Source organism: Vombatus ursinus, unplaced genomic scaffold (genome assembly GCF_900497805.2).
Source record: "Vombatus ursinus unplaced genomic scaffold, bare-nosed wombat genome assembly UNPS02014798.1, whole genome shotgun sequence".
Taxonomy (NCBI): domain Eukaryota; kingdom Metazoa; phylum Chordata; class Mammalia; order Diprotodontia; family Vombatidae; genus Vombatus; species Vombatus ursinus.
In genome coordinates, this window is record NW_020954576.1 from 20838615 (window position 1) to 20864576 (window position 25962).

At 37.4% G+C, this 25962-nt stretch overlaps 1 protein-coding gene across 2 annotated transcripts; it reads left to right on the plus strand.

Moving 5' to 3' along the window:
- The first annotated feature begins 2010 nt into the window (after positions 1-2010).
- LOC114049566 (cytochrome c oxidase assembly protein COX20, mitochondrial-like) lies at positions 2011-17427 on the plus strand. Of its 2 annotated transcripts, none has more exons than XM_027870811.1 (4): positions 2011-2118; positions 15696-15810; positions 15918-15981; positions 17031-17427. In XM_027870811.1, exons 1-4 carry the CDS (start codon positions 2077-2079, stop codon positions 17170-17172), a joined length of 363 nt encoding a protein of 120 aa, XP_027726612.1. In that variant the 5' UTR covers positions 2011-2076; the 3' UTR covers positions 17173-17427. The 2 variants fall into 2 exon arrangements, with proteins under 2 accessions (XP_027726612.1, XP_027726613.1); XM_027870812.1 differs by lacking the exon at positions 2011-2118 and adding an exon at positions 4577-5524.
- The last annotated feature ends 8535 nt before the right edge of the window (positions 17428-25962 follow it).

A 25962-nucleotide genomic window follows, 5' to 3' on the forward strand; every position in this document is an offset into this window, starting at 1 on the left:
ATCCAAATATGAAATAACATCTCTAAACTGAGGGGCTGCCTATCAGTGGAGTAATGGCTGAATAAGCTATGGCATATGAATATGATGAAATACTATTGCATTGTAAGAAATTAGGAAAAGATGATTTTAAAGACATAGAAAGATTACATGATCTGATGCAGTGAAGCAAAACCAGTAGTACAATTTATACTATAACATCATTACAAAGATGAACAATTTTGAGGGTTTTCATAAACTAATGAAGTGAGTATAACTAGAACAATTTCTACAACTGCATACCTGCATTGTAAAAACAAATAATTTCAAAAACTGTAAATTATAATCACCATTCATGATTCCAGAGGACCAATGATGATCCATTACAGAGAGGTGATGGATTTTGGATGCAGAATGAGACAAATAAGTTTTTGTGTACAGCCACTGAGGGAATTTGTTTGCTTGGCTACAAATACTTGGTGCAAGAAAAAAAAGTTTCTCTTTTATTTTCAGTGAAGTAGGAGACATTTCCTCTCTATCTCTTCAAATAGAGGAGGGGTTGCTACAGACATGGAATGTTGCACGTATTTTCAGATGAGGTTACTGTATTCTTGATTTTACTTTGTTTCTTCTCACCAAAGGGACTAAACTGCAAAAGTCTGTCATGTAAAAAACAAAAACAAAAAATCATCAAAACTTTTCTAAAATGTCTACTTAAAAATGAGTGTGCACAAGGCCACGGGGGGTTTATAATCAATAAGAAGAGAATTCCAAGAGAGTCTTAAAATGATGGCAGTTTCCTGCAGCTAGGAGATTTGAGATCTAGAAAATAAGACAGCAGCCAGCCAGGGCCACAAACCATACATACGTGCCAGAGAAACCTTCAGGTCTGTTTATTTAATTAGGTTATTCGGCCAAAGGACAGAAGCCCGTTTTTGCAGCCCCTGTTTCTGAAAGCCAATGTTGGCGACAGAACCGGGGCTCTACAACCCTCTTCGGCAAAATTTACGGGGCCCTTTATCTCTAGTCAGTAACGATTAGATCACAGAATTAGGGGCCGGGGCTCTACACGTCCACGGCCGTCTTGCAACAATGGCCTCCCCCCTCCTCCGTCGGGCCAGGCCCGGCTCCGCCGTGTGCTGAGCACCCGCTTCCCCGGCCCAGCCGGCACAGGCCCTGACGCATCTTCGCCCACAAGGCACCGGCCTCCATTTTGTCCCCCAAGTCTCCTTCACGGGTGCCCTCGCCTAGAGGGACACTGGAGCTTTTGGATTTTTTCTTTTTTTGGTGCCCGAGAAGCTGGGGGAAGGCGGGGAGTCTATGGGGCTTTGAGGGGAAAGGTTTCTCCGCCGTTTGGGGTTTAATCCGCCCCGGGGGAGCAGCGAGGGAGGAGGCGTTGGGGGCAAAGGAGGCCCGAGGAGGGCTTCTCAAGGTGGCCCCAGAAAACCCCAGGCGGCTGGTGACGTAACGGGGGGGCTGTAAACCGTCCCTGGCTGCAACGGACAGAGAAGACGCAGATCGGGCCGCAGAGGACAATGCGCCATTATCTCGTCCCTCCCCCGTTCCAACTATCCCTGGCCCTGCTCGCCGCTTTTCCCGCCCCGCGCGCGCGCTCCCTCTAACCACCCCCACATTCCTCTGGCACGCGCATACGCGCGCACGAGCGCACGACTGTTGGGGAGGAAAGAGAGGGAACTGTGGTAGCCTGTGCGGCTTCTCCTCCGCCTGCCTCCCTCGGGACGCTAGTGGCGCGGTAGCTTCAGGACCTATATCCACTCTTCCGCCGGCCCCGTCGTGTAGAGAGGGGAGGCGGACTTAGGGAGCGCCCTAAGAGATGGTGTAGCCCATTTCAACGAACAAAGGAGTTGTCTGTCGCCAAGACGGCTACTTCGAGGAGCACTTCAGTGTGATAGTGCAGCTTCCAAAATGGCGGACGTGGTGTTGGCAGGGGCGGAGGGAGGCGGGGGGGCAGGAAAGGGCGAGCCGGGGCGGACCCAGAGAGTGAGCTCGCGGGGGAGCGCGAGAGCGTCCGCTCTAGGCACCACTTCCCGTTCGTCTCGGTGGCAGTGAGTGAAGGGCGTGCGGCACGAGCTCGTCATCATGGGAACTGAGACCGAGGCCGGGGAACCCGGGAAGGGGAAGGTAACGGGAAGGGCGGACCGAGCGGAAGGGGGAGCCCAAGCGCCGGCCCTGGGCCTCCTGAGCCCACACCAGCTGTCGCTTCGATGGTCCCCAGGCCCATGCTTGGAGCCTCACGGCCAAGGTGGGGGGAAGGGCGGCAGCATTGCAGGGGAAAGTGAAACGCCTGGGGTCAGGGGTCGGCCGGCCGCCGGGAGCACGCGAGAAGCTAGGTCATGGTGCTACTCTGCATGAGCTCACAGGGTTCTAGCCATTCTTTGGCTCAATTTTTCTCTCCATTTTAAGACACTCGAATCACAGTTGTTTGGCAAGAGTTAAGACCGACCTGAATGATATTCTAATCAAAACGGTGAAAACTGCATGATGGGCACGCTGCCTCGCCACAGGCACATGGAGCATTGTTTTTACAGAAGTTGGGGTGTTAGGAAAGGAGAAATGAGTCGTTACAGTTTCTTTATTAGTGTATCTGCTGCTGTGACATTGTGCTCACATAGCGATAGGGACCGGGCAGGTGATTTCACTTGGGATAAAGCTGGATCTTTTTCCTTCCCCGTGAGAAAACTCCCTCCACCACTGCAGATCAGCAACAGTGTGGTCCATTTAAAATAAAAATACAGTAGAACATAGATAATATTAACATGTGTTTTTTCTAAGTCAATATATAAAGATAGGGGTCTTCTATTTTAGTGGACCCCATTTCTATTTGAGTTTGACACCACTAGGCCTAAAATGACAAGATTAGGGTCACACAGCCAGTGAAATGTTTCACAAACAAAACCTCGAACCAAATTTTACTAGTTTGAAGGCCAGCTCTCAATAACCACACAAAACTACGTGCAGTATCTACCTGCCATAATAAAATTATATTTAATCCATCCAGAGTTTAGGAAATATCAACTATGTGCAAAGCACTGATAACTCAAAAACAACCCTCCACTGTAGAGAGAAGATACAATCTTGGAGGCAGGCACTAATAAGTAGGAATTAAGAAAGTGATCTTGTAGAAAGTGGCACTTTATTTAGGAGTTCCAAGTGGCAAGTAAATAAGGGAGAACACTGGCAAGTATGTATGATGAGCTGCTCGAACGGGGTGGTGGAGATCGAAAATTCTGCAGAACAAGTAGGGCGGATCAGAATAGGGCAGACAAAAGGCTGGAACCAGAGGTGAAGGGCTTTAAAAGCCAAAAGAATCCGTATTTTTTATATTTGTTGAATGAATTAGAAGTTGGTAACATGGTGATTTTGATTCACATACAGCCACAGGAATTATCTGGGAAGGTTACATTTTATGGAAATTGTCCAAGACATATTGTAGGGACTGTTAGTAGTACTACATTGGAAAGATAATTAGACTCTGAGACAAACTGAGGAAATAGCAAGTTCTGAGTATAGTAAGCATGCTTTTCCTTTGTCAAAATTGAGTAATTTTTTTGAAAGGAGACGTCTAAGTACAGACTCTCTCTCTCTCTCTCTCTCTCTCTCTCTCTCTCTCTCTCTCTCTCTCTCTCTCTCTCTCTCTCTATGTGGGGCAATACTAATTGCATTAGGTTATTATCACAATGGTCATGCTGAATCTTAAGAGTAATCTGCTATGGTCATTCATGACCATTATCCAGTGTTGTTATCTGTAGATTTTTTAAAATGGAGATTTCCTTGTTTTTTATTTGGTTGAGGAGTAGTCAGGAAAACAGATATTAGAATACTGATATTAGAAATATCCTTAGTACTTTAAAGTACATGATACTGAAAGAGCATGTTTTGTACATTTTAATCAAAATTTGACTAAGAATAAGGTCAGTTATTTTTATTTTATATTAAGCTTAAAAATGAAATCCCTAATATATAATTGGTACTTTTATTTTTAATGTTTGACCAGATTTTATGTGCTCAGAATTTTAAATATTATTTAAAATGTGGCATTCTTGATGGAAGCTTGTATACTTCGAAAGCTCAGTAACTTGGTAACATGGTGATTTTGAAATTTGAAATTCCAGTTCCAGTTTTGTAGTGGACACCGTATGACCTTGACTGAGTCAACAGTTAACCTGCTTATTTCTGATCTGTAATTTGCTTTAATATATATACCAGGAAAACTTTGTGCAAATAAACTGGTACCATTTATCCTACAAGATGTCTGTCATTGTGATTCGGTTCCTGGCTCTGTGATCACCACTGTTAAAATCAAGTTTCTGAAACGCAGAGCTGAAAAGCAGATGATAGTATAGTAGTAAGAAATAATTACCTTTTTAACTACTTTTTATACTTATGTTTATACAAATCACCCCCTTCTGCCAGGGCATTATCTCAGATATACTTAAATAATATGTGATTTAATTTAAAAATCATTTCCTTTATACATAATTTCAGAATATTTTAAGTTTTTTCCCAGTTCCAGAGTTATGCTCTATTTTCATGCATCAGGACTGTTTCCTCAAACTCCCCCCTCCCCACAATCAAAAAGAGGCAGATTTCATAGTTCATTCCATCAACCAGCATTTATTAAACACCTGCTAAGTTCCACATACTGTCCTATCCACTTGGACACAAAATTGTGAAAGGGTTCCTGCTCCCAAGAAATTTACATTCTTATATGACAAACATGTATGTATACAATTCAGATATGAGGTCAGTTTGGAGAAGGCATTGGGGATCACGCAAGGGGACCAGGAAAGCCTTCCTGCAGTAAGTGATGCATGAGCCTCATGAGTCTTGAAGGAAACCAGGGATTCCAGCAGTCAGAAGTGAAGAGGGATACAATTCCAGAATTTGGTGGACAGCCAGTGCAAAAGGCATGGAGAGAGACTTTTATGGGAGGAGTGGCAAGTGGCCCAGTATGGATGCTTTGCAATAGATTGTGTGGATGGGACTTATGAATATCACTAGAGTGTCTTTATTCTGGCAAAATAATATAGTCAAATTGTAATTTACATGTAGAAATAAGGTTGGGTTTTTTGTTGTTTTTTTTGCCCTTCTACTATATGTTACTTGCTATATGCAGTAAATTGCTGCATAGCATGATTTGGTCATGTCTAAGGATGATTTAGGTCACTTTTCACTTAAAAATATTAATAAACTCTTCTCATAAAATAACCACATTTTTTCTTCATAAGGTTGTAGTTACTAAAGAGACCAGGGAAATGTTAAATATTAAATAAACAGCTAGGCATTATAAATAGAATTCAATACAACCTATTATTGGGACCCCTGTTATTTTCTATTTGTTTGTTTAAAATCTTTAAAAATACCACATGTATGCTGAAAATAGTGCTACTGAATTACAGATTATTAGCCTTGCTTTAAATTAGCCACAATCTACAATCTGATTTAAGCAGATCCAGAGTCTCCACAGAAGAAAGATCAGATGACTTATGAGCTATGACTTTATCTCATGTCCTGCTATAATAAACAGGTTGGTATACAAAAAAATTTGACCAACTGTTTTCTATCTGCAATGAGGACAAAACCTATAAATTTATTTGGAATATAATAAGTCAGTAAACATTTATTATCCCCTACTTTGTGCCAGGAACTGTGCTAAGTGCTGGGGATACAAAAAGAGGCCAAAAAGCCCCTACCCTCAAGGAGTTCACAATTGAACGGGAAAGACAAGCAAACCAAAATGTACAAGAAGCCATATACAGGAAAAATAGGAAATAATTAAAAGGGAAAGGAACTGAAATTGAGAGTTTGGAAAAGATTTTCTGTGTAAGATTAGATTTCAATGGGGACTTGAGGGAAGCCAGTAGGCAGAGATGAGGGAGAGCATTCCAGGTTTGAGAGACAGCCAGAGAAAGTTCCTGGAGCTTTGAGATGAGTATCTCATTGGAATAACAGCCAGAAGGGCACTAGATTGAACAGTATGTGGCAGCAACATGTAAGACTGGAGGAGTCAATCAGTTGGAAAACAAGGATGGAGTGGGGTCGCTTGTGCAGGTGAAGGGGTGTGCCTTAGTAAGACTAACATTTTATATAGCACTTAAAGGTTTGCAAAGCAAACAAGCATCTCACTGTATCCTCACAACAACCTTGTGAGGGTTTACAGATGAGTTAACTCAGGTTGAGTTAGGTTAAATGACATGTCCAACCAATAAGGCTATGAGGCAAGATGTGATCTTGGGTTTTCCTTAGCATCCTATCTGCTATGCCACCTAGCTGACCCTAGGGCAGGGGTTATCAACCTTTATTCTTAAATGTTTTTAAATACATAAAATACATAGGATTTTGAAGAAAACCATTTGCATTGAAATAGTTATCAAAATGTTGAAATAGTTCACGGGCCTTAGATTTTCTTCTGTCTTACCTAGAGATAGATGGCAGGCTACTACCAATTGGAATTTGTATCTGACTGCACTGAAATGTTTGTTGCATGTGGACAAATTAGGAAATTGTAAAGCTACCCCTTCATAAATACAGTTTTGGTTTACTTAAATCTAAGACCAGCTTCTCAGTAAAAGTCATATAGAATTCCCTTTTTAATTAACCAAAAACTTTTTGTCAGCTTGTCACTTAAAACTTCCTTGAAGGCTACCAATTTTTAATTACTGATACAAGGAGAAAGTGGAAGGAAGACAGTTTACAACTTAGTGGACAATGTAAGAAAGACACCTTGGCCTGTGTTAGGATTGTCTGGTCACCTCTTCATATCTTTCACCTATATGTACCCAATTTGCCTGAAAGTTGGTCTGCCAGGATATGATAGCAAAGGCAGTTATTCTGCTGCCTGGCATATCAGGTTGGGTTAGATACCTTACCACTAAGGCACATCAATTAACAAGGTTTTACTGAGCCAAATTGGCCTACTGCCTATTCTCTGTACACAACATTCTATCTGCTATTGCCATTCCTTTATACAGGCACTGATCCTCTGGACTGGGGTCCTTCCTCACCTCTGCCTTTTAGAATCCTTACCTTCAGACAAGGCTTAGCTCAAAAGGTACTTTTTCTGTTTGCATACAGTAGTTAGTGCTCTTCTCCTGGAAATTACTTTGCATATATCTAGAATTTATTTTTCTGTATGTTGTTTCCCTCCAATATATAAAACTCCTTGAGAACAGAAACTATTTTGTCTTTGTATATCATTAGCACATAATGCCTGTCACATAGTAAGTGCTTAATATAGCTTATTTGGTGAATAAAATGCCTACTACAGTTATGTCACATTCTATGTTGGGCACTGAGGGATTGCAGGACTGATACATATGTAAATATTAATATGTATGACAGTTTCTAATATAGTTGGAGAGAGGAAACAATGCTATAAGATCCTTACTAGATATAAAAAGGGCTCAAAGTATTTTAGTTCTGCCATTTATTAGCTGTGTAACCTTAGGTACGTCACTTAAATGTTTGTAGATTTCAGTTTCCTTATCTGTCAAATTAATGGCCGGATGACCCCAAAGGTCCCTTTGTGCACTAAATCTATAATCCTGAGGGAGAGATCAGTTTTGTAGTATACAGAGAAGGCTTGGAGGAGTAGGCTGAACTGAACATTACAAAGACAGGTAGAGAGGATTGAGAATATTCCAGCTGGAACCAAGAAAGATTTGGAGATGAAAGATTATATTTCTGTTACCTGGATTGGAGGGTCTAGCCTATAAGGGGCAGAACAAGGATATAAGGTTGCATAAGCAGTTAGAACTACATCTTAGAGGGCTTCAAAAGGTAGGCAAACACATGTGGATGTGATGTGAGTCACTAACCAGTCATCTGGGTGGGGAAGAATACATAGATTATACTTAATGTTAATTTTGTTTTCAACTTCATTAAATACCAAGTGCTGCCTTCATGTATCTAAATAATAATGCAAATATCATCTCAAAAATACTAGTCTTGCTAAAAAAAAAAAATACTAGTCTTAGTTTTTGTACCTGGTAGGTGCTTTTTTGTTGTTGTTTTTTTTGGGGGGGGTAGATTATGTCACTTTGACATTCTGAGATGACTCGGTAAAATAAACCATTAGTTGTAATCCGAAATGAGAAGCATACTAATTTACTTCCAGGAACATAAACTTTTTTTTTTTAGGCTAAAAAGTTTTCCAGCCAAGGTGGATCTACTTTTGGTGTTTTCCTTATGACTGTCTTATAGAAGAGATACAAAATGTTTCAGAGGAGGGGTGTATGGGCCCTATGAAGAGCAACTGGGCCAGTGGCTAGCTGGATGAAGAGAAAGGATGAGAAGAAAACCACTGCATCCTAGAAAGCATGTAGCTATGTCAGAAAAAGGAATTTTCCAACAGATAATATGACTAAGTAGTCTGCTGAAACCTAATATTGGCAAGTCCCCCTAATCTCTATTCTTAATTATAGATCAATATGCATATATAATACATATTATGTGTGTATAGAGAGAATACAGAAAACTGCCACTTCACAATAACTCATGAGTTTCAACCCTTCCAGCATCTATTTCCACAAGCAAACTTCTTATCTTTTTAAGGTAAAATGCCAAGTTTATTATGTATCTCTGGTGCAGGGGTTGCTGAATGCCTGGTGACACTCCCTATTCCCCCTTCAGAGTTACAGCCTACCCAATGCTATTTAGGTATTTCTTGGCCATTTAACATATGTAAAATTGTGCTACCATTTATTATGTTCCTTTTTCTTATGTGTCACTGACAAAATTTTTGGGTGTTGTGCCTTAACCCCATTTCCCTCGTAAATCCTGCGGTTTTTACGCATTTGCTTTTTGAGAATGCAGGTATCAAATTATAGCAGAACTGACTCTTAAGTGCAAATAAGCACTTTATATACACATACACATACAATAAACTGAATAATGGAAGGCATTAATATTCAGGAGGATCAGGAAAGGCTTCTCATGGAAGAGGGAATTTTATCTGGGACTTGAAACTTCGAAGCTGGGACCTAAGACAAGGAAAGAAAGCATCCCAGGCATGAGGAACAGCCAGTGAAAATGCCTGGAGTTTGGGGATGGGGTGTCTTGTTTGAGGAACAGCAAGATTAATTTGATGGACTAGAGTGAGAGACTTGTGACAGGGAGACCAACCAGTAGTTGGAACAGTCCAGTTGTGAGGTGGTGGGGACCTGCACCAGCATGGTAGCAGTATAAGAGAGAAGCAGATGTTATAAAGGTAAAATTGACAGTATTTGGCAACAGGTTGGATAGAGAGGTATCAAAGATGAGACTTAGGCTGAAAGCCTGGATGACTGGGAAAATGGTGGTGCTGCTGTATGTCCAACTTTTATGTGCTGACATCTTAAGCATGTCCAAAACTGAACTCATCTTTTCCCCAAAACCCTCCCACTGTCCAGCCTTCCCTATTACCATTGAGGGCAGTACCACCATTCTCTCAGTCATGAGTCTCTCAGAATGCGTTTCCAAATATGTATTAGACGAGTTCAGTTTTGGTCATATTTAAGATGTCTACAGGACATCAAGTTGGACATATCTTATAGGCAGTTGGAAATGCATTCTGAGGTTAAGAGAGAGGTAAGCTGCTAAGTAGATCATGAGCATAGAGATAAATGAAAACTTGGGAGCCAATCATCAGATGATGAGATCACCAAGTGAAATAAAGAAAAGAGGGCTGGAGAAGGTGATTGTCAGCATCAGAGGCTGCAGAGAACTCAAGAAGGATGACCATTTGGAAAAGACCATTAGATATGGCAATTAAGAGATCATTAGTAACTTTAGGGAGAGTGCTTCAGTTGGAATCCAGACTATAGAATTGAGAAGAAAGGAAGTGGAAATACATATCCTAGATAGCATTCTCAAAGAGTTTAGCTACAAAAGAAGAGATAGGAGACAAGAACTAGTAGTAAGGATGGATGAATGAAGTGAGGTTTTTGATGAAAACCTCAAAGGTTTTCACTCACAGGAGTGCTCTGTAGTCTATAGGGAAGCAGTCAGTAGACAAGGAGATAGGGTGCAGATGATGGAGGGGGGAAATCTGGAGATAATGGGATGGAATGGCATCACTCATTCATGGAGGGGAGTTTGCCAAGGAGAGGGGAAGCTCTTCATGTGAGACAGGTTGAATAAGATATTGGCAGAATAGCAGAATACACCTGGCTGATGGGAGATGAGAAGAAACAAAGAGCTTCAACTTTCTCAGTAAAATATAACCAGTCATCTGGTTTTATGGTATCTTCAACTGAATTGGAACCCTTAAAACAAGAACTGCCTCTTTCTTCTAGTTCACCTGCACTTCATACTAGATACTCAGCTTGTCAGAGAAATATATAATTTCGGCCAGTTAATCCCAATCAGCTCTCAAAGAGTGCCCAACCATGACATTCTTGACCAGTGGTTTCAGCCTGTGAAGACTGTCTCCTGAGCCAGTCTATTTCACTTAATCACTAGCATTTACGTAAGGCTTTAAGATTTGCACAGGCTTTACAACATCTGATCCTCACAGCAACACTGTGAGGTAGGTGCTATAATTATCCCCATTTTACAGATGAGGAAACTAAAGCTGAGAGGTTGTAACTTACCGAGGAGATTCTAGCTAGTCAGTCTGAGGAAGAATTCCAGTTTTGGTCTTACAATGATCCCAAGTCTAGCAGTTTATGGACTTGGGCCACCTTGCTGCTGCTACCTTATGGATAGGTTTGAAGAATCTTCCCCCTTCTCCCCTCTATCAAGTCGTAATTTGCCTTTTTGCATCTCCCATACCCTGCTTCTGATTCTGCCTTCTGGGGCCAAGGAGAACAAATCTCAATTCCATTTCCAGTACCTGGCCACATAGTAAGTACGTTGTAACTGCTTTGTCGACTTCATTCTTCAGCATTACAGCTTTTATAATTCTTAAGTATAGTTATGACATCAGTTGATTAATCAATAAGCAAACATTTATTAAGCACCTACAATATTTACTTCCTCTTAGTCTTCCAGGATACACATCCCTGGTTCCTTAAGGGAACCTCACATGGCATAATTTAAAGGCCTTTCACCATCTTAGTTGGTGTCTCCTGGATGATCTCCAGTTTATCAGTAAACTTATAGAAGGGCTCCAGATGTAGTCTGACCAGGGCAGAGTACAGAGGTACTGTGATTTCTTCTCGTCTCAAGTGCAAAATACTATTCCAACAGTTGATTATGGAAGTGAAGCTTTTGAAGTTTTGAAGGCTAATTTGGAAAAAAAAAACCATTCCTAATTTCCCCTTCTTTTACCCCCATCCAAGCAAAACTGAAATCGACTACCCTTTTTTTCTGTCGTACTAAGTTTTTGTTCTGCCCAATATAGTCTGTAAATAAAAAGTTTCTAAGGAAGTCCTTCTCGTGTCAGGATATTTTAAAGTAAATCTCGGTTGGGTAGTTCTTCACTAACAAACTCAGTATTATATTGACATATGCAGCTATTTTGCCGTGTGGCTGCTAAGTCCTTATGCACAGGAAGAGTAATTAAGTACACCTACAAACCAAAACACAGCTGTTAGGTCTAATTTTAGGACAACTATCCTTGATAGCACCCCTTAAAAGAGAGTTTTTACCTTGCTATTATACGAAGAGGAAATATAGTATATAGCTGATTTGGTGGAGGACAACAAAATTTTCTTAGTTTATTTTAAAGATTAGGGATGCCAAGACAGGTAAGACTGCTCCACTGTCCCTAACCTGCACTTTATTCTTCTCACCTGTACCCAAAGAAACTTCTTTAAACAATTTAATAAGATAATCATTACTGCTTAGCACCATCCACATAAGTAGCTACTAATTAAAAACTGGTACTAAGCAACTGGGCAAGAGAACCTTTTAGGCTATCATCATCACTTCCCCATTCCTGGTAATCCCCTACCCAGTCTCTTGTCCTTACTTGCATGGTATCCTTAACTATCTTGCTCCCAAGCATAGGATGTAAGTCTTTGATTTAAAACTAATAATCAAGGGACAGCTAGGTGGCACAGTGGATAGAGCACCAGCCCTGAAGTCAGGACGACCCGAGTTCAAATTTGGCCTCAGACCAAACACTTGACACTTACTAGCTGTGTGATCTTGGGCAAGTCACTTAACCCCAACTGCCAAAAAAAAAAAAAAACCACACACACACACAAAAACAAAAAAAAAAAACTAATAATCATCCAGAAGCGCTCTCAAGTGGCTAAGTGAAATTCATGTGGTACTTGATGGTTTTGTATTTTAATCTGGACCATTTATCACATGCAAATAACTTTAAGATTTAAATCATACTAAACTATTTGTATTCTAAAATTACTTTTGCCTCCTCAGTTTTCTAAACACAACTTTTATGGAACATTTGGAGTAACTGTTTCAAACAACTTCCCATATATCACTACATATATAAATATGTAGTTTTTTTTTTTTAGGCAATTGGGGTTAAATTACTTGCCCAGGGTCACACAGCTATTAAAAGTGTCAAGTTATTTTTATATGTGTATATATGTGTGTGTGTGTGTGTGTGTGTATTTATAAAATCACATCACATATAAACATAATTATAGCACTCTAAAGTGTCCTTTATAACAATAGCAACTCAGGACTTTTTTTTTTTTTCCAAACACTTGTCTTCATTGGTATAGGGAATTCCAGAAATCAGCAACTGTTCTATAACTTAGAGGATAGGTGACTTGCCCACGTGCCCATGTTAAGAGCCAGTATTTGTGAGAGGTAAGACTTGAGTTCAGATTTTCCAGGGTTATGTTGCCTTACCTATTCACATTTTACATATGGAGAAACTGAGGCTCAGGTGAAATAACATGCCCATAGTAACCCATGTAGAGATGATCCAGAGATGGAAACCAGGCTGTGTGATTCCCAAAGAGCTCTTGACAACTGCACATATAACTTAGAATCACTACTCGTGCTCCTTAGAGCTGGAGGGACTACAGGTCATCTACCACTCTCATTTTACACATAAAGAAGCTCATGCCCAGAGACAGTTAACTAAGGGTATTTAATAAATTTAAGGCACTCGATGTGTAGCTTGTGCTCTATCAGGTCTACAGAGCAGGAGCAAGGGGGATACACTGCAAGGAGTTTTCATAAAATACTTCTAAACTCTCACTAATCTTGACTTAGTATCTATTTTTCACTTTACTGTCTTCAGTCTCCTTTACATTACTGTTTTACTCCTAATACAACTCAATTTTCCTGGATGTTACTGTGGTTTTGCCACACTCACTACCTGTCTGAACAAAGCTAGTGAGGGCACATCCAATTAGTGGGGGAGTGCAGTGCCAAGAACCCTAGATTTGGAGTCAGGACCTGGATTCAGTGCTGCCATTTACTATCCATAGATAACCATAAGCAATTGTGACCATAAGCAATTCACTTCCCTGCTGAGACTTGACTTTTCTTCATCAAATAAATATTTGACTAAATGACTTCTAAGGTCCCGTTCAGCTTAAAATTTATGATCTGTGAGCCTCAATTTCCTCATCTGTAAAATGGCAAGAATTTATTCATATAGCACTTCACCTGCATAATCTCATTTGATTCTCACAACAGAAATAAGAAAAATTCTACAGATGAGATTTTAAATCAGTATTCCATTCCACAGTGAAGGACTCAGTAAAATTCCTTAAAAGACTCTTTGGGGAAGAAATAGCATTTGCAGGAATAATAATCTTAGTTATCAGGTTAGCAGTTCTGCCTCTGCTAATAATGAATTGTGTAGTATTGGAAAAGTCCCACAACTTCTCAGGCCCTTTGTCTGATCTATAAAGGAACAAAAGGAACTTGGGCCAGATTATCCCTGTAGAATTCTGTGAATCTTTCTGGGAAGCCTGCACCTCACTGGTCTGGTTCTTTTCTTAATTTTCTTCCTAGAGTTATCTCACAGTTAGGATAACCAGACATTCCTGTTTACACAAATAGTCATGACAACTAACCTGAGACTCTTTCAGGAATAGCAGTCAGCTTTATTCTTCTGTTTAGGAAAGAGAAAAATGCTTTTCAGTATTAAAAGGTTGACAAAAATCAGCTGCTTAAAAGTCGAGAGTAGAATCAAACTGGACTAAAATAAAATGTTATCCTTTAAAAATTTATTTAAACGTTATCTACATTCTAGGGTCTTAGGGAGTTCCCCCAAACTATTCTGGTCCATAACGATAGCTACTATTTATTCTATGTACTCTGTCACCAAAACAAATTTTAAGCTCACTGAGCACGGCAAATACTTCTTGTACTGAATATCCTAAAACTCTCATATTGTGTGCTTTGAAGCTATCATAGCTTGTATTTGTTTTTATTCTTCTCTGTGGCCAACCATCTTTTATGTAGTAGATACAAGTCACTTTCTCAGTTCTAAAAATCCTATTTTAAAAATTAATTTAACAAGATAAAACAGCTCATAATACCATTTCAAAAGCATGGAAGGGTTGTAATCTGCATTGGTAAAGGAAACTACACCAGAATATCAGGGACCTTTACTACTCTCCTTACTATAATCTGTTATATGGGCATATGGTGTATGTCAGGTTAAGTGATACTATGAGAAAAACTTTAGAAAAAGCTACTTTTGTAGATTATTTTAATAAGCTGAAAGGGACCTTAAGATCATTTAATCTGAACCTTTCCATTTTACAGATGTTTTTATAAAGTTGAGGCCTAAGATAATTCACTGACTTCCCAAAGTGTGCATAGCTTGTTATTGGCAGAGCAGGATTTACAGTCCACATCTCCTGACTCCTACGCCAGTGATCCTTCTACTTACCACAATTTTTATTAACTTCTAATACCCATTTCCTCTTTAAAAAGTATTAACTTTTCTTCCCAACAAAAAACCAGTCTATGGCCTTATGATGATTTATTTTCCTAAAGTTCCCAAGAACTGTTGCTTCTATTTGTGACTGGAAATTCATCTACTAAAAACTTGATTAAGTAATAAACCTTAGTATACAGCAAAAGAATAAAAGGCACACGAGGTGGGCTATGCCTAAAGTAAACACCATACCTGAGGTTTATTTTGTTACAAATGACATATGTAGACTGAATTAATAAAAGCTGTAGAGAATATTGTCATTATAGAATTGAAAGCAGATGTTATTTTGCCACAAATAAAGCATAAGACTCAATGTTCTAATCTTATTAGCAGTTTTGGTTCCAAATAGATTTCCTTTACACAGGATCCAGTGGGTATGGGGGACTGTATGTATGTGTGCACACATATGTGCACAAAATTTGTCCCAAACCTAAACTACTTGCTAGATTCAACACTACCTTTCTATTTTCAGGATTGCCTAACTCAACTAGCCTACTCCCCAGATAAATCTGTGTGTGTATGTATACACAATCTTTTTTTTTTCTTTAAGTATTTAAAAATCCCCTAATTAGCAGGCTGGTACATCACTTAACAAATTTATCTGAACAAGACTTTCACCATCAAATTATCAGAAATTAAGTATTCAGTAAAAACTCATTGTCTACTCATACAATGTCACACACTGTATGCCTTAGGTTAATGGCTCCAATATTTATAGATAATGGAATATTGTTGGCTTTCGTTAGCAAAAGCAAGTTAAACATAATGGTCGTTGATTTTTTTAAAAGGGACACTTCTGGAGGTTGGGAATGTTGAAATTCAAAATGTGAATAAATCTGAAATAGAAAATATTTTCTTTTGTTCAAACGAGACTTATTTTCTTTTCCTTTAATGCTAGCCCTTTAAGCTTCTAGGGATCTTGGATGTCCAAAATGTACCCTGTGCACGAGACTCTGTACTCTACGGCTCATTAGGATCTGTTATAGCTGGCTTTGGACATTTTTTATTTACTAGTGAGTATTTGCACTTAATAAATTGTATATATCCATATGAAAATGTTTTTCTAGTTGCAATAGTTTCAGAGATTAAAACTAACATCTGGGTGATGTTTATTTAATAGGTAGAGTTAGAAGATCTTGTGACATTGCAGTAGGAGTATTTATTTTGGGAACTTTAGGATGCTGGTATGTATGCTTATTTTCTGAACAAACCTATATGCATCAGAGATGTCCAACATTTCTTAAATGAAATCTAAGCTACTCTGTGTCATCCATCTATAATAAAGAATGCAAAAGTTTTAAAATCTGTCCTTGTTACCTATGTAATTTTTTTTCCTCACAGGAAAAAATGCAAACTAACTTATTTTGGTTATTTACATATTTTAACTGAATTTTTAATAAACTGATATGGAATTTTAAATACAAGTTTAACAAAATAAGGAATTGATTAATTTTTTGAAACTGGTATTCTTGATGTATAAAATATGCAATCTATAGTATATCAGTATCTGGCACCTATTGGCAAAGTCTGATATAAGATCCCAGCTGTACCAAACTCTTAAATATCTGCCACAAGAAAGGTTTTAGCAGAGTATATTACCATATACTGGAAAGAGTATGTGCTGTGGGGATCCCCAAACGTAGGACAGGAGACTGGTGGCAGGATCCACAAAAAGCTGCAGAAGAAAAATTAAGCCTATTTTGTGCTTGAAAATTGTTATATGCACATATACCTATAATAAAGGCAAATTGCTTGCCTTCTCAATGAGGAGGGAAGGGAAGGAAGGAAAAAGGGAGAGAATTTGGAATTCAAAATGTTTTAAAAACAAACATTAAAAATTGTTTTTACATGTAATTGGGGAAAAGAAAATATTAAATACTAAATAAATTATTGAGTATTTTTAATAATAGTGAAAAGTGAAAGTTTGGAAACACTTTGTGAATGTTGGGTAGCCTCGAACAATTTTTTTTTTAAATTCATGATGAGTATCTAAAAATTTGCTATCAGTTAAACTGTTAAAAAGAACATGTGTTTATTAGTACTGTCATACAAAAACTACCCTTTCAGTCCCAAATATTTGATTAGGATTTTACTTTAAGTCAGTATTTTGATTATGTGGTAGTAGTGATCTCCAAACACATTTTTCAGTCTTGTACACAATTAGGAAAAGAAATAGTAACTATGTTATAAATTATCACTACTTCAATAAGAATTTGATTAATCTTTCTTAAAGGTTTCCTTGTAGATATAATTATGCAAAGCAAAGAATCCAGCAAAGAATCTTCCAGGAAGGAATAAAAAACAAGATTTTGTTTGAAAGCACCCACCTTGATCCTGAAAGAAAACAAATCAGCACCAAAACCAGCAACTCTTAATCTAGGTCAGAAGGCTAAGGAACAACTTAAAGCCTTCCTTGAAATCACGGACTATGAGCAAAGTTGATCAGCTGTAGAAACATTTAACAGGGACACTTGAAAAAAATGGAAATTTTATTTAAAAAATATCTGCAGTGTATAGAAGTGTTTAACATTTCATTCTCTGTACTGTAAACGTCAAACCTTTCTGCTAGTATAACACGATCTAGAATTTGTTAGTGTTATATGGGTGAAATAAATAACAAAATTAAGTGTCTGGATGCTTGGAAATTCTTTAAAGTATGAACTTTTTGCCTTCTTAAAATTAGGATTGTACATTAGTGACTTTCTAGGTTTCTGAATACAGCTTAATATTTTACTACAACAGCACATTTCATCTACTTTTATCTTTTGGATTACTATAGCAAGTTAATGATAGTGTTTCTAGGACTCAGAACCTTGCTTCTCACTTGGATTATTCTGAAACTTTTAACAAAGCATTCTTTTATTACAATGGCAAAAATCAAATCTAAATTTATAGTTTTCATTTGAAGCATGATAATACCTATTATGTTCTCTGTTCCACCTTATACTTTGAGAAGACTTGGACTGCAAAGTTGTTAGAAACCTTAGAAATTGTGTGTGTGGGTGAGATTAAAGTTACTTACCCTTAGATTTTCACTCAGTCCTCATTTCTTTCTCTCATTGGTCCATCTCTCTAGCATTCACTAAATGAAGAGACAGAGATACACTTTTAATATAAATGTGTAAGAACATTTCAAGAAAAAAACTGAAAGACATTTTTATATATATTATTCTTTATTAACCTGTCATCCACCCAAAACAGTTTGAAAAAATGAAAATGGTCACGGTTATCAAACTGAATTTAATCAGCTACCAAAATAGTTCTTACAAAGACCTAACCTCTACCTACATTCCTTATTTGTGTCAGCACATTTTCTTCATTTTCAGGGTACTGGGATATTGTCTATATTATTTATGTGTATGTTATATGCATATATGTATTATGTAAACATTAACAAGGACAAATCCATTTACATGTACTGGGCTGGAACATTGCCACTGCTATACCTGTTTTTCTCTACAAGTTGCAAGCAAGGCCTCTACTGAGAAAAATCCTAATGCCTCCATCAGGATGGATCTTCATAGCCTTGGAGACTATGAAAATCTTTAGGTATCTATTGTCTAAGTTCAGTCCGCTCATTTTGAAGATGAAGAGGTATATAGAGATCATGATTTGCCCAAAGTGAGAGAAAAGGGTACAGGACAGCACAGGGACCAGGATCTGGGCCAGGTCCCTCGAGTTTCACCCAGTGCTCATGTCTTTTCATCCCACTTTCTTGGAGCTAGTTTGGTTTTTTTTTAAGGCAATTGGGGTTAAGTGACTTGCCCAGGGTCACACAGCTAGTTAAGTGTCAAGTGTTTGGTCTGATGCCAGATTTGAACTCGGGTCCTTCTGACTTCAGGGCCGATGCTCTACCTTGCCACCTAGCTGCCCTTTGTTTCATTCTTAATGAAGCAAAACCTCCCACCTTTTCCCTTTCCAAGGATTTTTGACTTAGGCCACGCATGTAGAAGAATGAAACTATTCAACAGAATATACAGTGTTTCCTGTCAGGGATAAGGTATCAACTGGTAATAGTAAAAATCAAGTGTTAAAAGAGAGTTACTAGTCGTTTACCAATTCTGTTCCCCTGGGGTTGTACAGGAGTTTCCAAAACTGTTTTGGCAGCAAAAATTAAGGTAGGAAGAGGGAGAAATATGGTATAGAGTCATCTAAAAAGAAAAATACTTTTCAAGATAAAAAGTGTGGTACAAATATAAGGTGGTATTTTGTTTTTTGTTCCCTACATCAAGGAAGGAGAAAATGAAATTTGCTTCAAGCACATAAAGGAAGGTACCCCTTTTCTCTTTCAAGCTGTCTTCTAGTTATGGGGTAGAATAAATATTTTAAGAAATGCTTGAACAAATGCCTTAACTATCATGTTTTTTTTTTCATAAGCAAATGGTTCTTTTATATCTTTTAAGTATTCTGAAAGCCAGATATCTCTACTGACTTTTCTACTTGGCAGCCAAAGTACTTGGTATAATTAGGGAAAGAGAAGGAGAAAACAGAAAGTGGTCTAAGGAATACATTTGTAAGAACATTTGACTTTGACTTTCTTTACTGCCTACTTTATTCAAATCATCAGGATCAGGAACATCCAGATACTTAAAAATGCAGATTATTTTAATAGTGTGGAATAGAAAGAAAACTGGACTGGATCACTTGGGTTAACTTTGTTCTGACAATTTCTAATTGTATGAGACAGGATAATTCTCTGGGCTTTCATTTTCTCTCTATATGTAAAATCAAAGTGTTGAACTAGATGATCTCTAAGCAAGCCAGAGTACCAAAGAAATAAGAATCTGCTATGATTGAGGAGAGGTCATCTTCTTGTAGTGAAAAATTTTACATAAACTGGACATCTGCATAGACAAAATAAAAAAATAAGGCTTTAGGAATTTTTAAAATCCATTTTGAAAATGTATTATCTACTAAATTTAGTGGTACTTTGACTAATTTTGAACAATTAGAACATCTCAGAATGAAATTAGCTGCGTAATAAGTGTTCTATTTTGGAGCCTGCTGCCAGAGTTCTTAGGACTTTTTGGATTTTAAGCTACTCTTTGTTTTTTCTAATAATGATCTTAATAAAAAGACACCTACCTTTTAGAACTAAAAGGCCACCTGGGGCCATCAGCAGCACAATTTCTTCCACATTCCATTAATTCGGAATTTTCAGTCTAGGTGAAATGGCAGTAGGTACCAGCTAAACAGCTGATGAAATAGAATGGTGGTAATTAGAAGTTTCAGTGAAAACTGTGGTTCATTATCATGTACACAAGGTGTGTTCAGTCCTCTGATGCTTTTGTTTCCTTTTCCATCCCACCACTTTCTGTACTATTTGCTTTTAAAACCTCAGGAATAGGATTAGATGGCCCAGGGGATTTAAAATTAACCAGGAATCTTTTCTTTAGACTATTGGTTCAAGATAGGCAGATAGGCAGAAGTTGTGACCTTGTTTGTGATTTGAGCTGGTGACAGTCCTGTGAATCTTAAAAGCTGGCCCCTTTCATCTATATTTAAATTAAGGGTTAATTTCTCAGCAAAAACTAGGTGTGTCCCTTAAGCTATTTTCTTAAATTAACAACTGAGACATTTTTTGAGGCCATTCGGATGTTGTGGTATTGCTATACATTAGGGAGTACTGACCATCATGGAAATTCATTTCTTTTTTTTATATTTCCCCTAGGAATATGTTTTTAAGAATTACTCATTTTGTGACAACTTAGAATATTGTGCTCCACAGGGAACGGATTTATCACTTTAATATTGTAAAATTTGATCTATGACCTTTTTTCACATAAATACGCAAACTTCACAGTGTCACTAACATCAAAAATCTTAAAATCTCCTTTAAGATTGTTTCAAATGTACAGTAACATGTCACATGTGAAAAAGCCTTCAACTAAATTTTCAAATTCCTTTACCAAATTATCTTAAAACTTGTTGCAGGGAAAAAAAATTTAGTCTAAGGTAATATTCCTAAACAAAAATTTTAATTCTGTCACATTTTGCCTTAAACATGACAATTTAAGGTGTTTACATGGGCATGAAAGTCACGGTAAAGAACATTTGGCAATACTAAAGTGTTAATAGTGTATTAATTCCAAAACATAGTATTATCTGAAATCTTTCCTATTGCATTCTCACTTTGCTATTTTGATTTTTCCAACTTTGAGGAAGCATATTTTCTTCATATGGTTTTCCCCTATGGACACCTGGTCAATAGAATGGGCCAAATGGGATCAGGGCCAATGAGACTTCTTGTCCTAGCTTGGCCAACCATATTTTGTATCACTGGGATTGGTAGGCTAGATGATCTCTAAAGTTCCTAAACTTTGTCTCCAAAGTTCTGATTTTGACTTGTTTCTAAGGTAGGAGCAGTACAGTTCATTTTAGACTTGTGTGCTCAGTTGAAAGTGAGGATACTCTCCCCCTCTCCTTTTTTGTACTAAAATAATTTCCTCAGTTATTTTGTAGTAAAAGGGTTGTCAACTGCTTGTTTGCCTGGCTGGTGGGACATGAGTTATTGCCAACTTTCAGCATTCTTGAAATATTAATGGGTACCAAATATAGAACGAGTAGCATTTTAAAATTTCGTATTTCAAGACAAACTTCTAAAATAAAGGTTCTGCTAAGAAATTCTTGTTTTCTATAATATTTAGACTTAGAAGTTTTACTTTGGAACCTAAAAGGCGTGTTTGTCATTTTAAAAATGTCAATTACCTTATCTTGGAAGAAAGGCTGCTTCATCCAGGAATATGTGAAAGTTACATGTGGAATCAGCACTGATTGCTTCTTATAAACTTTTCCAAAATAAAATTTAGTTGCGTTCCAACATAAGTAATACTTAAGATTTCAAAAGATCCATGATTTCCTCCATGTGGATATTCCCTCTACCAAAGCAGATCACCCAAACTCAGTGCCTCAGTAGATGCTGTTCATAAACTGTAGGCAAAATACTTATCACCTTGTGGGCAAACTTCCGGTGAGCAATCTCTTGATTTAGCTAAGCTGGTCCTCATATAATAGTGAGCTTTTTTCCTAGCTTGGTAGGGCCTGCCACAGCATGTACCCTAGTGGCATAGCTTTCAAGGCCCCAGCTTCATCTTCATGCCAGGATGAGGCTTCAGCATATAACCTTACTGGAAAACTAAGAAGAAAAAGGCCTGGAATAAATGCATTTAGCTACTGTTCACAATTCCTCGACTGATCTCATCAAAGATTATTACCTCCCATTGCAGACACATTAAAACAGCCTAGTATCAATGCCAAATTGAACCTAAAATTAAACTAAAATCCTCAAGGTTTTTATTAATTGCTAATAAGCCAAGTTTCCTTAATCTGTATATAATTTTTTTTAACCTAAATGTAGGGTTTTCCATTGAAACCCCTTAAGTATGGCACCATCATTCTTCATTTCAAAATCTTTTTCACAGATGAATAAAGTAAACAAGTTAGAATTATACTAATACAAACACACTAAGAAAAAACCATCCCAAGATGTCTTTCAACAGTTCTATCAGACTAATTGCTGACAGAAAACAAAACATTTTCGTTTTATGAAGTATGAGATGCTAGATTGGATTTTATTTAGTTACCGAATGGCTAAATAAACCATAATTGTACCTGAAATCCAGTATTCAAAGGCAATCTCTTCAGTTTCCTCATTCATAAAATGAGGTTGGAGTAGCTAATCTCTAAAATCCTATGTTCTATGTTCTTTCTGATGAACCACTTGATGATTGAGAAGTGGTTATACATGGGGGGGCTTTAGGTAGACACCTTAAAAAATAAAAACCAGGCCATTTGCCTGACTTTCTTTTTGGTTTAGAAGAGCCAAGTTCTCTTCAACTGATGGTGTTAATGTTTGGACTCTAGATGAAATCATTAAGACATCTGCTTAGCTGTTGATTCTTAGTTGTCTGTGATCTAATTATCAAGGTTTGTTGTTTTTTAAATTTTATTTGAAGCCAGTATATTTTACACAAGATCCTGAAACAATTTAAAATTTCACATGGCTGCAAGTTCATTTAATTAAAAATTGTCTCAACCAGCTAAGTCACCTAATCAAGTAGTGACTATTTAGTTGCAAAACCCTATAAACCTGTTTTGTAATAAATCTCAACCCCACACAAATACTGGTGCGTCCTCCCCTCCCCCAACCCCCACATTTATACCCCTCTGGGGAATTAAGTGTCCCACATAAATGTGAACTTTTCAGATTACTGAAGCTTACCTCTTAAGTGTCAAACTTTAAAAATGCTTTGATGAAAATTCAAATTATTACTTCCCTGCCTCATTTAACAGGGTATGTTGAACATTTATTTTAAGGATTTGGTCCGCTGTTAAACCATAATATTTAACAGTACTGCCCTCAAAGGCTAATGAACTAACACTGTTTGCCTTTTCACATATTTCTCGTAATATTCTCGTATTGTCTCTTCCTTTGATGTCAGTCAGTGTAAGTTTCTAGCATTCTTTCATATCTGTGACCTAGAAAGTCTTGAAATTTGCTAGAGAAAACCAAATCATCAAGTTTGGAAAATTGTTAACCCTAATTTTACATCTGATTCTGTCACTAAATTTGGTTCCTTCCCTAGCATAACATACACTTGAGTAGTCACTTCAAGTGTCAGAAGCTTTCCCCATGGGTTTCTGGCCATGTTCAAAAAGTTTGAGAGCCATGTTAAATAGGGTGTTACTATATAATATATATTCATACCTCTATTACATGCAACTAAGAGGGTTTATTTAATCCCATAAAAATAATTGGATTCCGTTTAGTAAAACCCAATTTAGGGATACCCATAACTAAAAGATGGCCACATAGGCTAATTTTTGTACAGAAAACCTTCCAAAGTTACAGACTGGTTTTGCAAATGTGTCTCACCGATTATCTGAAGGAATGGATGGTTCAGTGCAAAACCCATCATGCCTCAAAACACTTGACACATGACAGTTGTCATCTTTTATTTAAATAATATTAAGTGCTTAAAGACCCAGTTCTTGAAATTGCTCTCTGCTTTTAAAATATTAGATCTGAACTTAGTATATTTTGGATAGAGAAGCATGACAGATGTGTTCAGAAAAGTAACTTAAAATAAAACCTTCACTTGGTCAAAAAAATCATAAGCAAAACTAACTGAGCTGAACACATCCGAATTTGAAAAATTTTAAGTTCCTCCCCACCCCCAAAAAAGTAAAAATAAAAATTTAGACTGTAATCTAAGCAAGAGTTTTAAAAATGTAACAGCAATTACATAATTTAACAAGGCAGGATTTTAAGATATGCTCAAGTTGGGAAAACATTTAATATACTATACTGTTTCTCTGTACTTTCTAAGCACTGATCATATTGTGTAGGTATTCTGGTTTTCATCAACTACTGTTCATGTACTGAATTGGCAGAAGGAAAGCCAAAATTTCATGTTTACTTAAGTTCAAGACATATAGCAGTGTAGAAACTACTTTAGGTTCCACCAGACTGCAGACAAGTAGAATGGCTCAGGACTAAACTGAAAGGCCCCAAACCAAAAGCTCATCCTTGCTGAGTCATTACCTCACTACAACCTTGGGAAGAACTCCCAATAGCAAACCATTCCCCCTTAATTATGTTAATACCAAAATGAGAATTTTTAAAAGATTGAATTACACAGGCCTTCAGAAATATCTTGATTTGGTGTTGAGCCAGAGTCTACATGTTTTGAGGGTGTGTGAGTAGATGGGTTCAGTTTCTGCTTCTTAAACATTTTTGAGAAAATCATTTTAACTATAAGAAATGGGAAGCCAGTAATTTTAAGTGTTTTACCATTGAAGCTGTTATGTCTGAAGTATACAACTCATTATGCTCATCAATCTCCACCAACAGAAAGGTAGGAATGACTCATCTATCTGTCCAAGATTTTGTGTTAGGGACACAGAACCCTACTCTCCAACAAATCTATGTTGCCTCTGTAACCAGGGTAATCACAATTTTCATCATATTTGAGCAATGTAGCACAGTATAAAATTATGTATTGGTAAAGTTAGCCTTTGTGAGGCCTCTAAAAACTATAGGGGAAGGGATATAAATCAGCTCTAAGGTTAGGATACTAAGAAAGCTTATTTTAATAATTACTGTCTCTCTTAGGTTTGAGTAGTACCAACCTATTGCATTGATAATTTCACTCTTCTTACTATAAACATTAATACCTAAGTGTTTACTTTGTTGTTTTTGACCTGTTTTTCTAAGACCCAGTTTTCATTAATAACCAGAAGCATAAAATCTTTTCTGATACTCAGTTCAGATAATGGCCTTGGAGAGAGTAACAATCAAATACCTTCTGGTCACTTCACAATATTCAGAATAGAACTGCCCCAGAGTAAAAAAATCCAAAAACAAAAAAACAAAGCCATAATCAACGAAGATAGCAGTATCCTCAAAAAGAATTTAAGTATTTCTGACACCTTTGCTAAAACAAGCACAAAATATTGCAAAAAAAGAAAAAAAAATCACTTCCCACAAATAGATGTACTTGCTACAAAGAACTAACCTCTTATATTCTAAACTTTAGGCATGACCAATTATACCATTCCATGAAAATAATCCTATGTACTTTTTATAGACCTCCACATCTTCCTTGATCATTCAAGCCTTTCTCTCCAACCTTTATTTCTTATCTACTAACCTCATGTTAATTTTAAATTCCTTTTGCCCCGCCCCCCAGCCACAGGTGCTATGTCATCCTTTAGGTTAAAAGTGTTAACATCCTTTAACATCTTCAACTTCTTCCTACTCTTTAAATTATAAATCATGGATGATAGCTTCCTGAGTCCAAGGTCTCATCAATATTGAGTAAACCAATGCAATGTCATCATCTATCCCATAGAAACAGACTTAGGTAGTATGGCTTAGGGCTAATTTACTTTTCATGTCAGTTACTATCCTTTTTAAACCCTGCATACAATCCTTACTTTAATATTGGTTCTTTAATTGCCAATTTAACCCTAAATCATTCAATCTCCAAATTGCCTCCAACCTTAGCCTCTTTAAAAGTAATTAGTAACTAGCTTGGTTTGCTATTATATTTATCTTGCTTAAAAAGTGTAGAGGGAAAAAAATTGCATTAGGTTGAAGTACCCCATCATAAACTCCTCTGAATTATGTTGATGCAATTTGTCCTCTACTTGGCAGGGGAGGG

Coding starts and splice junctions, on each gene's coding strand:
- LOC114049566 (XM_027870811.1), top strand. CDS start 2,077: ATGGGAACTGAGACCGAGGCCGGGGAACCCGGGAAGGGGAAG. Junction 15,811..15,917: donor TGGACATTTTTTATTTACTA/GTGAGTATTTGC, acceptor TTTATTTAATAG/GTAGAGTTAGAAGATCTTGT. Junction 15,982..17,030: donor TTGGGAACTTTAGGATGCTG/GTATGTATGCTT, acceptor TCTTTCTTAAAG/GTTTCCTTGTAGATATAATT.